At 33.2% G+C, this 12,208-nt stretch overlaps 1 protein-coding gene across 2 annotated transcripts in view; it reads left to right on the top strand.

Moving 5' to 3' along the window:
• Jasper (JIL-1 anchoring and stabilizing protein) overlaps positions 1-12,208 on the top strand; it is a 43,719-nt gene that overhangs the window by 19,660 nt on the left and 11,851 nt on the right. For both annotated transcript variants that reach the window (XM_085942942.1, XM_085942941.1), the window contains exons 10-11: positions 11,533-11,618; positions 12,053-12,143. In XM_085942942.1, coding sequence (XP_085799068.1) covers positions 11,533-11,618; positions 12,053-12,143 — 177 coding nt within the window. The remainder of the gene's footprint in view (positions 1-11,532; positions 11,619-12,052; positions 12,144-12,208) is intronic.

The following is a 12,208-nucleotide window of genomic DNA, read 5'->3' as shown; positions in this document are numbered from 1 at the left end:
CACATACTTCTAATAAAACTACCGAAAAATAGTTTTTATAATTATAAAATATAGATCCACTGTCTTCTGGTTTTACTATACGTATGTGCTTCCCATCTATTGCTCCTATGCAATTGGGGAAATTAGCTCGCATATGAAAACCTTTAGCTACATTCAGCCATTGTTCCGTAGTTGGTTCTGGTAGACTACTTTCTTTCAGGATGAGCCATATTACTGAGCAGACTTCTCTAACTATTTCTGCGATGGTACTAATTCCCAATCTAAATGAGAAATGTAGATCTGCAAACGTACATCCAGTTGCAAGGTATCTGTAATGAAAAAATATTTTTATTACAGGTGAGACTCTCCAAAAAAAATGGAAGAATGTTAAAGATAACTTCATGAAAGAATTGAAGAATTCGAAAACTTCTCGAAGTGGTTCTGCTGCAAAACGAAAAAGCCAATACATATATTTTAATCAATTGATGTTCCTGAAAGACATTGCAACAATTAATATAACGGAAACCAACATCAACGAAGACCAGGCACATAATGAACCCAATGGCCCTTATGGAGCACCAGCAAAGCCGCCGAAGAGGACCAAGAAGGGAAATGATGATGAAGTAGGGAAAGAGCTAATCGGAATTTTAAACAAAAATTTGGAAAATCATAATCTCGAGCAGGATGAAGTCCGGTTATTTTTTTTATCGCTGGTTAAGGATTTTAAGAAAATACCGGAACACCTGCAGTTGGACACCAAGTTTGAGATCATGAAAGTAATAAAAAATGCTCAATACCCTACTGCGTTCTCACAAACACCGTATTATTATCAGGTAGATCAGAGAATAAATATTCCTTCGAGATATTCCACAAACCCGCATACAACTCAAATGGAACCTCAGTCGTCTATACCAGTCCAGTCTCCCGTACCTGTACAATCTCCTAGTTCAGTACATTCTTTTATTACTATAGAATCACCCTCCCAAATGTCGGAGCAATCAGATGTTTTGGAACTTTTTGAATAAATTAACAACCATGTAATCTGTGTTTTATTTTTCTCACTGTAATTTCTTTTGCGTTTGTGATTTAATAAAAATGTAATACATATAATTTACTGACCTTAGGGCTACCACTAGTTTTTCCTCTGGTGAAATACAAGGACGAAATTTTGTCTCTGTTCCACGTAGTGAATCGCCCAACGTCATTAATAATTCTTCAAATGATTTATTGCTCATTCTTAAAAACCGGAAAAACTTGTCGTCATATTTTTTCAATTCAGCAAAAAATGTAACGAATAGTCCGTTGTTGTAGCGAGTTTGTAGTAATGGATGCACCCAATATAGTTTTTTTTTTTTTTTTTTTTTTCAACCGAGAATACAAATAAACAACAGTAGCGACTGCCTCGACGTTCATTTTGAAACTGACTGCGGCTAGCCGCAACGTAACCGCTCTCCCGCGGTCAGCCGCATTGCGGATAACCGCGAATACAACCGTGACTCGCGATTAGCCGCTGCGGCCTGCCACAAGTGCGTATAGGCACTTAGGGTTTTCCAAAAATATCGAAGCTATGAAATTCTAAAAAGAGATTACAAATTAATTACTTAATTGACGAGCTACTTAAGGGCGGACGTGCTCAGCGTGGGTCAAAATGGAGCTTTTATTCTATTTTCAAAGCATGATCCTGGACATTCCTTAAACGTTGTACATAATCTATTTATATAATTTTGAAGCCTTATTATCCTTTATATTTATTTTAAACATTTGATGACTGCATAAAATATTTTTATTACATAAAATAGTATTCTTTTAAACCTCTCGCTCTAATGTTTTAGAATATAGTCATATTTCAGTACATGCATGTGCAGTGGTGTTAAGATTTTTTACATTCATTAATTTTTAAACGCATTTATAAAACCATCAGTATAATTTATGTCGACATTATTATAGTGTAATATTTACGATAAAAAATTATATTGATAATCTCTGTGATCCCAAATTTGACAAGAATTAGGCATTTTATTATTCAAAAAATGGGCAAGATTAACACATTTGAAGATAATTATAAAGATACTAATTATAAGCTATGTCTTTGACCATTCAAGTGTGATAAACATCCTACGAATAATGATTGCTTTATAATAATTATTGACCTAAGAATAAGGTAGTGTTTTTTTTAAATACGCCATTTCTTTTGGCATTCCCCAGTGGTTAAGCTACAACATACGGCCGTAGCCATAAATTGACAAACTAAAACTGAAGTAGGGAGTAAGATCATGATAACGCGCGTGTTTGAACATGTACTGTTTAAAAAAAAAGATTTTTTTTTCGGTTAGTCGGCAACACGTCTTATATCATCCCAGTTCCTCAATTTCCCATTCATCATGAAAATGGTGACATTGGTCTTCTTTTGGGCAATCATTGTCAAACATTATTAGAGTTCCACCTATTTATAAGTTTTAGGCACCAAATGCTATCAAAAACAAAATGTCAAAAATAATACTCACTTCAATCATTCAAAACTTATCGTAACTTAAAACTTAACTTATTATGTCTTATCAATATTATATGTAGGTCTACAACAATTAATATTAATAAAATGATCTTTTTCAATAATATGTGTTTGGATCCAAAGCATGGACATGGGGGTAGTAGGTTCAGCAAGTGGATAACATTATGTAATATCTCATTAATCGGGAGGTGGCTAAAATCCACGTCTAATTGTAGAGTCAAAGAGAAAATATGTGCAAAAAATAATATCGAAAATACTTAAAAATTCATTTTTTAAGTACGACAGTTATAACCGGTTACCCGGTTAGTTATTCGCAAAATAACTGCTAACCGGGTAGTATTTTTCCTCCGATTAATTGGAAGCCCTAGGTATGCGCTACTTCCGACTGATGACGAGCTCGTAAATACATCAAGAGGCTTGGATTCTAAGGGTGAAGGCAATAATTGTCAATCGAACACAGCTCATACAGTCAAATCAGAAGATGCACTAGCCGGGACTGACGCGTTCCCATTAAATGGGCAGAGGAAAATAATGCAACTGTCAACACAATCATCATGTTGCATAAATTATGAGATGACACAATCTTCCAACAATATTCAGAAAAAAACAAACACTGAACAAGTGGTAGTGTTAAGTGATTTACTGTTTAATATGTATGTAGTTAATAAACGTAGTTTATAATTAATATGTATAATTTAATACATACCTAATTGATTTTGATCATAAAAAAACCGTAAGTTCCTAGTACAAATTTCTCAATAAAAACTATTTTTACAAAATACTCTTAATTTTTACAATATTATTGTATTTATGCACTATAATCTGCCGTTTTCACTAATTGGACATCACTTGTTGGTTTTTGGGGTGGCGGATTACTGAGAGAGTACTGTATATCTATTATTTAATAGAAAAATTTTAGTTTTTTCCATGTTTTTATCACATAGGATTAATTCTATAGGCACCATGTTGAATACGTTGAGTCATATGTAACCATGCTGTGTTCACATAAGATTATTTTAATACTGATCTATTGCGGTGGATGCTCACATAGGATTAATTACGGTGCATGATTTGGATGGTGTCACATAGTATTAATTTAATATCGATTTTATTTGGAATCACCACACAGGAGGTATATTTAATATACAGTGACGATAATACAGATTGTAGAGAAAAAAAATGCACATCACATGGTATCAATAACTCATTTTCGTCAAAATCATCACATAGGCGGTATTTAATATACAGCGACGATTTTCGATTATAAATTAAAATAATTTGTTATTTCAAATTGTATAACAGTTCGATGAAATATATTAATCCTTTCACAAGTATGACAAGATGTAGTTCAATCGATGTTGGCAGTGAAATTGATGTTTGTCTATTACTAAGCTCGCTTTAGAATCAGATCGCAACATTCGACAGATGATTGATTTTGTATTATTTCATCAGAAAAATCTGGATGATTTTTTAAAAAATATAACATTTTAGAAGATAAAATATACCTAAGTATATGAAATGTTGAGAACCACTGTTTGAGAATTTTTCGTACTATAGTTTACCATCCAAGCAATAGTATTATATGTAATAATAAATAGAAAAAGTGCGAAATGAATGAAAAATATATTTTTATGAAATGTTGGGAGCCACTGACCTTATTTTTACTATTATGCTATGTGTCGCGACACACTGGTTAGGAAACACTGCTATAATGTATTGTGTAATGAAAATAGTAATATTAACAAAAAAAATATTTGAAAAAACTTAAAAATTAACTCAATAAACTTAAATAACTGAAAACAAAAAAATTAGCTCACCAAATGGTTAAAATAAGTTTAAGTATCCCTTGATGCCTCATTCCCATAATATGACATCCCTCAATTTGTTCCATTTTCAAATTTAATAAAAAAATGAATTGGTATCACTTATTTACTAGTAAATTATTTAGCCATGGCTTCATTTCTAATGTTCCATTTTCAAAAAAGGTGAATACTATAAAAGGAAAATTGGTTGGTAGACCTGTAGAGATTTTTCCATTATTTTGTCAGTTCCCTCCATTTTCTGTCTCTGTCATGTTGAATGTATTAAATTCGCTCATATTTGATCGGAAAGTGTGTTTTGGTGTTTATTACTAGTTTTGATTTATGATTGAAAATGAGGAAATATAAATCAGGTAGTGTTGTGAAAAAGAAAGTCAAAAATCCACCCACCCTGATCCATATTGGAGAATATTGCTTGGTAGTAACTAACTCTAATGAAAACTCCGAGGATGCGCAGTCTCCAGCTATGTTACCTTCTCCATCACATGAAAAGAATAAAATGACTACTCGTGGAGCGAGAAAAAATCATGTCGGCAATGTTAATTTGACAGAATCGGAAAATAGGTGTCCAAGAAGGGCTACTAATAAAAAAATTGAAGGCAATGCAAACATTTGTCATGTTCTTTTAGGAGATTATTATTTAAATCACCATAAGATTGATAAGGGTGATCGTGCTCATGTTATGAAACATTGCAATACTAATGTACCGGAGAACATGTCTGAAATGAAGAATAGAGAAATGTCAAATAACATTATTTCAATAAAGAATGTGAATGGAATCTGTTGTGTTGATGAAATTAACAGAATATGCATTGCCAATTGCTCCAATATACCAAAGGATGTTTATTTAAGTAAAGTTAGTGTTAGCAAAGAAGAACAAGTGAGCACCATGTATATTTATATTCGAGACATTTTTCTCGATATGATTGATGAAAAATTGTTCAATTTAAACACTGATTATTTTAAATATGACCCTGAAAAATACAAAGATAAAAGTGTGTTAAATGTCATTACAGAACCCAAAGTTGATATTAAAATAAAGTATAATTTAAGCAATGTGAACATATTGAATTATTATAGAATGCCTTTGAGGCCGTCGAAAGCTGTTGATCAATTACTTGAGAACCATGAGAGTGTATTTGTGAAAAACATGCCGAAAATTATAAAGTTTGATAATATTTTGAAGAACGAACGCGAGCTTCAATTTAAATTAAACATTGAAAATACAATTCAGAGTGATACTGCAACATTGGAAAATGGCTACGAGGAAGATGATTCGGGGCTTCGCCCAGCAATAGACAATAGTTTGATACCTAAACGGGGGTTTTCTGAAATCCATTGCGAATCGTGGGTGAAAAATTATTATGAAGACATTATAAATTCAAAGAACGATCCTGGGAAAAGTCTTTCTTATTTACATATGAATGAAAAATTTTGTGACGAAATTCCGCAGAATATTTTGGAAATTAAAAATAAATTTGACGGTATTATCAGTGGCGTATGTAACGACACACAGAAAAGTAATAAGTCATTGATAAATAATGACGCATTTTCATGTGGAAATATTGGAAATGCTGTGGATTTGTCTAACTTGTTTGATGATTTTTTGCATTATTTCAAACATAATGCCATCAGCCATGATCTGCAACATTATTATGGTTTGAAGGAAGCATTTGAGAAACACTTCGATTTTTACGGCTTCCAAAAGGATTTTGAAATCATAAGCAATGGAAAAGTAACCGCTAATTTTGGAATAGATTCAAAAAATTCTAATTCACATTTGTCTATGAAAATTGTGCCTCTTGGAAATTCGATTTGGGTTCTTAATTCTAAATTGAAAATTGATCCTGCCAATGTTTCAAAAAAACTGGATAATTCTTCCCAATTGAGTAAAACATATAATAATTGTACAAGACTGCAAGATATTTCATCAAAGTGTACCGGGAAAGTGAATTCTAATAAAAGAGAAGTGTCATGTAAGGCTGCGAGTGATACAGTAATTATTGATTCTACAGAAGTTGCTTTAATAGATAAAGAAGACAGGAATCACTTTGCTGTGAATTCACGTGGAGAGTCCCTCTCAGTTGAAAATGGTTTACTCGAACGTCAGACGAAATGTCTCAGCGTTAATGAGAATATTGATTGTCTGTATGATGATGAAGAGTTGCAGAATAAGATGATAGAAATTTTTTCGAAAGAAATTATCGAATTACCTGTAGATCCAGAATTCAACAAGTTCATGCTGGACAATTTAAATGAAGTAAATAAATTGCCGTTGATAAAATCATTATTGGCTGATGAAATTGAAATTGATTGTATGGCAATGGATGACTGTGAAACTAATATTGCAACCGAAGAGTCTTGTTTATATGGCGACACTGTTTTGAAGGAAAAAGAGATGTGGGGACATGCACAAATGAATTCTAACATAAGTATTGTGGATACGATTGAACTGTCAAAAAAACTTATGGGAGATCAAAATATGGATTTGGTATTAAATACAAATCCATCGCAGAGTTTTTCAGATATGCAAAGAAACGGGTACGATTATAGAGTACCGATGGTTGAAAACTATGAAAAGATCAATGTAGGTGGAAATGGTGAAATTTTTCGAAAGCCATTCCACAGTGTGCCATGGCGAAATGCTTCTCATAATAACCTCCGATCTTTAGAAACTGCGCAAGAATCAGTAAACGTTAATTTTGGTTATTCAGACGAAAGAAGTTTTCAATATCTGGCAGAAAATAACTTATCGAAAACTATTCAAAACAATGACGATAAAACACCCAGTCAACACAATTTTTGTTATTTTAATTATCGACTATGCAGTAATACAACTTACAATAGAGAAAATTTGCCGAATCTCATCGACGGTGTAAATGATTTCCTTTTCGATGAAAACAAATGCGATGGAGGTGCCGATGACGGTAATTTAGGTGATATTTTAAGGTCATCGTGGAATGTACTCAGCCAAAAAAGTATTGAAACTTGCCCGCAAAATGATGAAGAAATTCCCCAGGCAGAAAATATAATTCAGTATTCAAATACTTTCAACTCTTCTGTTAATAATGAATATTCAAATCATTATTATGAAACAAGATACACTCAGATGAATAATACGGTTGATAATGTGATAAATTATAACTATCAAAGTCAAATTAATCAACCGCATTCTTTTTATACTGACGGCAATGATGCTGATCTAAATTTCTCGTGTCACGAATCCCGGGCGTTTACCGAAAAGTCATCAAGTCTCAGTCTGGACAGTGTGGTGTCAGGAGATTTCGATTTCGTCACTGAAGGCGAGACGAAAACTGACGATTCGAAAAAAATCCAAAGAAAGAAACGCACGAGACAAGGGGAGCGTCTCTTTAAAATTATCACAGATGAATCAGGTCGTTTTGCCATGAACAAAAATGATATAGACACACAGTTATTGCTCTTTGAGAAAACTGATAAAGTCATCATTGATAGTTCACCCAAGTATCAAATTAAAGTCAGTAATGTGGCAGATTTTCTAAATGGAAAGTATAAAAAGTATATCATGGAGGTATTGAAGCAGGTCACGCATGCGGGAGCCGATTTAAAAATGATGCGAAATTATCCAATCCGTCGAGATTGTAACAAGAATTCGGATGTGAAAAAAAAATTATATTTTAATAAATACGATTCTCGCGCATGGATGTTGAGACACGGTATAAAAGCAGACGTAATAGAAATCACAGATATTGATAATAAGCTGTACGAAAAAGCGAGGGAGATTATTTTGAATGACTTTCCGAAAAAAAACTGTCTTTATAGAAGAATGAAAAAAATTGCCGAGACTAGGAATAGTGGTTTTTGTGGAGTTCTGTCTTCGGATAGTTCAGACGAATTGGATGAACCGGAATTTGTCGACAGTCATAAATATTGCTACTACGTTAGCTCACATGTCAATACTGAATTGAGCTCAGATGAGAGTGGAATATTCAACGGACCGTTTTATGCCATCAGAAAAGATTATAAACAAAATATTATGGCGGAGATAAAGAAAAATATTACCGCTTATAATGAAGCTAAACTAGATGGTACAAATATTACCACAAATATTGAAACGGTACCTGAGGATGTCGATTTTCTCTTTGACGATGGCGATATTATACAAGGTCGAAGCCCTGGGCGATGTGAGAATAAAATGGAACAAACATCAGTTGCTGTTGGCGAAGAAAGTTTTACAAAAAATTCTAACATGGATTGTTTGATATCTAAAAGTAAAGCTATTGAATTGAATATTATTGAGAATAATGATAAGGTAAATGAAGAAGAGCAACGGCGAAGAGATTTTGTCATATACATGGCCATGGAAGTCCCGTGGTACCGAATCCCTGACGATATGTATATTAATTTACTGAAAATAATCACCTTTGATGCGTGCCAAAATGGAGTTGAAGAAACAGCGGTTAAAAAATCCAAACTCATGCTGAAAAAGCAAGATATTAAATTACCAATATTTGAATTGAACAATATCAAAGAAAACAACTTCAAGAAGAGAGGACATAAGCGGCGTCGTGTCGATCGATGCCGTGGATTTTTAAAGTCGTTGACGAAAGACAAGAAGAAGAATGCCGCTTATAAAACTAAAACGTTCGCTACGTCTGCTAGGATGAGTTCCAAAAGAAGGTGCGCAGAAAAAGCTGAAGTCACCATTAAGTCATTGATGGGCGAGTTGTCTGACGACGATTTCGACAAGTGGGGCGAGTCTTCGCACAGTGACGCCAGCGATAACTTTCAGCTCAGCGATTTCGAAAGTGGCTCTAGCGAATGTAGCTCTCATTTGAATAGAACTGATAAGGTCTGCTCTGAAGCGGAGATGTCTCTTGACGATGTATCAGAGTGCAGTGATGTTAGCATCCGAGATGATTTAGACGCTTTCGAAGTTGTGCCCAAAGCTTCCTTAAAAGGTTACCCCATCCTTAGCTTACTCGTCCTTATCATAGGAAATAATTCCATAATAATAATAAATAAACTGTTAGATTGACACCTCCTATGTATAAGGCCGGAACTGCAAAATGGTACTTTTCTGTAGTACTATTTTAATAAATTTTAATGACACCACAACATTAATTTTTAATGCTGAAATTGTAATTTTTCAGTTGATTGATTGAAATGTTGATTTAATTGTTGATTTTTTGATCATCGTTGTATTTTCAAATTATTTAATAAAAGGTAATCAAGTCAAAATAGCCAAAAACGCAGTTACGCAGAAGGTGTCAAGATAATTCATGTTTTTTCTTTTGCAACTGAGCAATAATCACACCTTTTTTCATACATTTTTTTTACATTTGAATATTTAAAAATAATGTTTTTCCATCAATCTGTATTGCATAAATGAAAAAAGATTTTTCACTCTCATGAAGTAGGATATAATGGCAACACTATCTGCCATTGAAAATAATCACTACCGATTGCTCTTATTACGTGTATTTAATTATTTACGGCTGAATCGATAAAGATATTTTCATTAGAAAAACTAAGATTATAATATCGCATTTGCAACTACATATCATATTGGCAATTTTTTTTTGCTGTTTATGTATGTATTTTCACTTGCTCTCACCATTAAGTACTAAGCACACAGGAAGTGGAGAGCGGATGATGTACACGGATGGTTCAATTGCTGGATGCTTGGTTAAAATAGTTGTGCCGTCCATCCCACTCGCATATCTTTTTTGTCAGTCAATTTTTCGTGGTCGGTTGCGGTTCTCATTTAGAAAAGAAAAGAATATATTTCGACAATCCAGTTGGTCCAAGTAAATGACAGGCAAACATTTCACTACTGCGTGGGCTGTGTGTTTGATTCCACACCTTACCTTCCTGTGGGGTTTCTCACCAATACTGTGACTTGCATAAAAATTTTCTCAACTTCAATCATGAAACCGTTTCGAGTCGCACGTGACTTGTTGCAAATAGGTTGGATCTCTAAGAGAGCGTCACATAGATATACTTATTTTACTGTTTCACATTGTCAAATAGAGGTCGAGGGTTACACTTGTGTCGCTAAGTTTCAAAACCTGCTATAACACTTTTTCATTTTTTTGAGAAAATCAATAAAAACTTCTCAGTTTATGGATAATGGGATTATTGATTTTCTTTCTTTTTTTGCCCGCCCAATAGATCATTATTGGAAATATGTTGCATACCTATTTATATTGTATTCTAATCTACTGATTAAATAAAAGACTTAAATGTTTGGTTATAGCAGCTTTTGTAAGTTACATAGTGTTATAACGGTTTTTGAAATACGCATTGAAGGTTATAGCGTATTTTGTCAGGGAATATGTTGACAGCTTAATGTCGGAATGTTCCATTGGTGGCGCGTGGTGGGATGAATTAGAATTATTTTTATTTAAACTTGTTGCTACAAAAATGCTGTTTTCTCAACACCAAAATATATTCATATCTGAAATGAAAGAGTTAATTAGTTAAAATTTGCATAGTACGCATTTAGTAACTTTTTATATTAATTTATCTGCTGGGTATCATTATTTAGCATACGCAAAATATTATGACATATTGTGACAATTTATTATGTGTAAAAAAATATATTGAAAAGAACAGTTTTAACAACTCTTAATTAAATTACACACCACTGGAAATTCAGGTTCAGGTGTCAAATTTAACTTACTGTTTTTGGCGCATTTGGTTGACTTTCCAAGATTTTGGTTGGCTCAACATCTTCCTTGCTTTATTAATTGGACATTTAACCATATTCACTAGTTCGTCACACATTTTAAGACTACAAATAGTTAAATTATCAAATCAACAAAATAACACTCTTCTCGCAAGTCACAACATAAATGTACTGGCGGCCATGTTGTTTTTAGTCTGATTCTCGCTTTTTATTGGTCAGTTGTGTTAAAGCGGTTTTTGAATGTTACACATAGTGTTATAGCGAGAATTGATAGACGCATTGATTTTGTTTCATAAATGACAGTCAATCGTAGCAGATTTTGAAAGAGACAATAATGTTTTCATGTAGAGATTTTAATTACAAATCCATTGATATATATATATATCTTCATTATTTCAAAAAGGTGTTAAAGCAAGTTTTGAAATTTAGCGACACACTTGGATTTCCTGTCTAAAAAGTGATACAAGACAGCTTTTTTTCTCATTAATAGGTATCTTTATTTAAATTAGGTATTGGATAATTTTTGTGGACTATAATTAAAAATTCCTTTACAGATTCCTCATTAGGCCAGCAACAGAAAGAAAACATTCTCATTGTGTTCCTTCCTAATGGCAAACCTGCTGGAATCAAATTGTTTATGGTGAGTTAAATCTGAAGTATTCTTTTCACGATTGTCAATAAAACAATATCAATACATTTTATTAGAAAAAGATGTTCATTCGTAACTATTATATTTTATTGTGCGAGATTTACGAATGGGATGAAATGCGCCCATATCCATATTGTATTCTCCTAAAATCAGTAATCTGTTTGAATCTCAGATGTCAATGGTGTAAAGCAGTGATGCATAATCCGCGTGTGGCCCTCTATGCTATCTATTGCAGCCCACCTACTAAATAAGTATTAACCCAGAGCGCCTTCAAATGTGTGTGTAGATGTGTATCTGACCTGTTATTCTATTCTATTCTATAATACAGTTCTGTCAATGTTCATCTCTTAATTGAAAACAGAGTTGCCATATGATTATGTATGTAATAATATGTAGAAAGATTCTATTTAGTTTTTCTATTTCAGGACCGTCCCGAGTCTTTTGCAACACCCGCCATCCGGTTGCAATGGGAAAATAAAGCTGCCAAAAATTATATCAAGCTGAAGCAGCAGCTAGGTACGTTACATCTCACAATATCCTTTCACGGACATAACACGCAATATATTAATATTCTTAATTTT

This window comes from Rhyacophila brunnea, unplaced genomic scaffold (assembly GCF_057557595.1).
Source record: "Rhyacophila brunnea isolate RB1 unplaced genomic scaffold, BYU_Rbru_1.0 scaffold_15, whole genome shotgun sequence".
In the NCBI taxonomy this organism is placed as follows: Eukaryota; Metazoa; Arthropoda; class Insecta; order Trichoptera; family Rhyacophilidae; genus Rhyacophila; species Rhyacophila brunnea.
The sequence above is the reverse complement of the archived record's forward strand: the minus strand, read 5'-3'. Positions and strand labels throughout refer to the sequence as shown.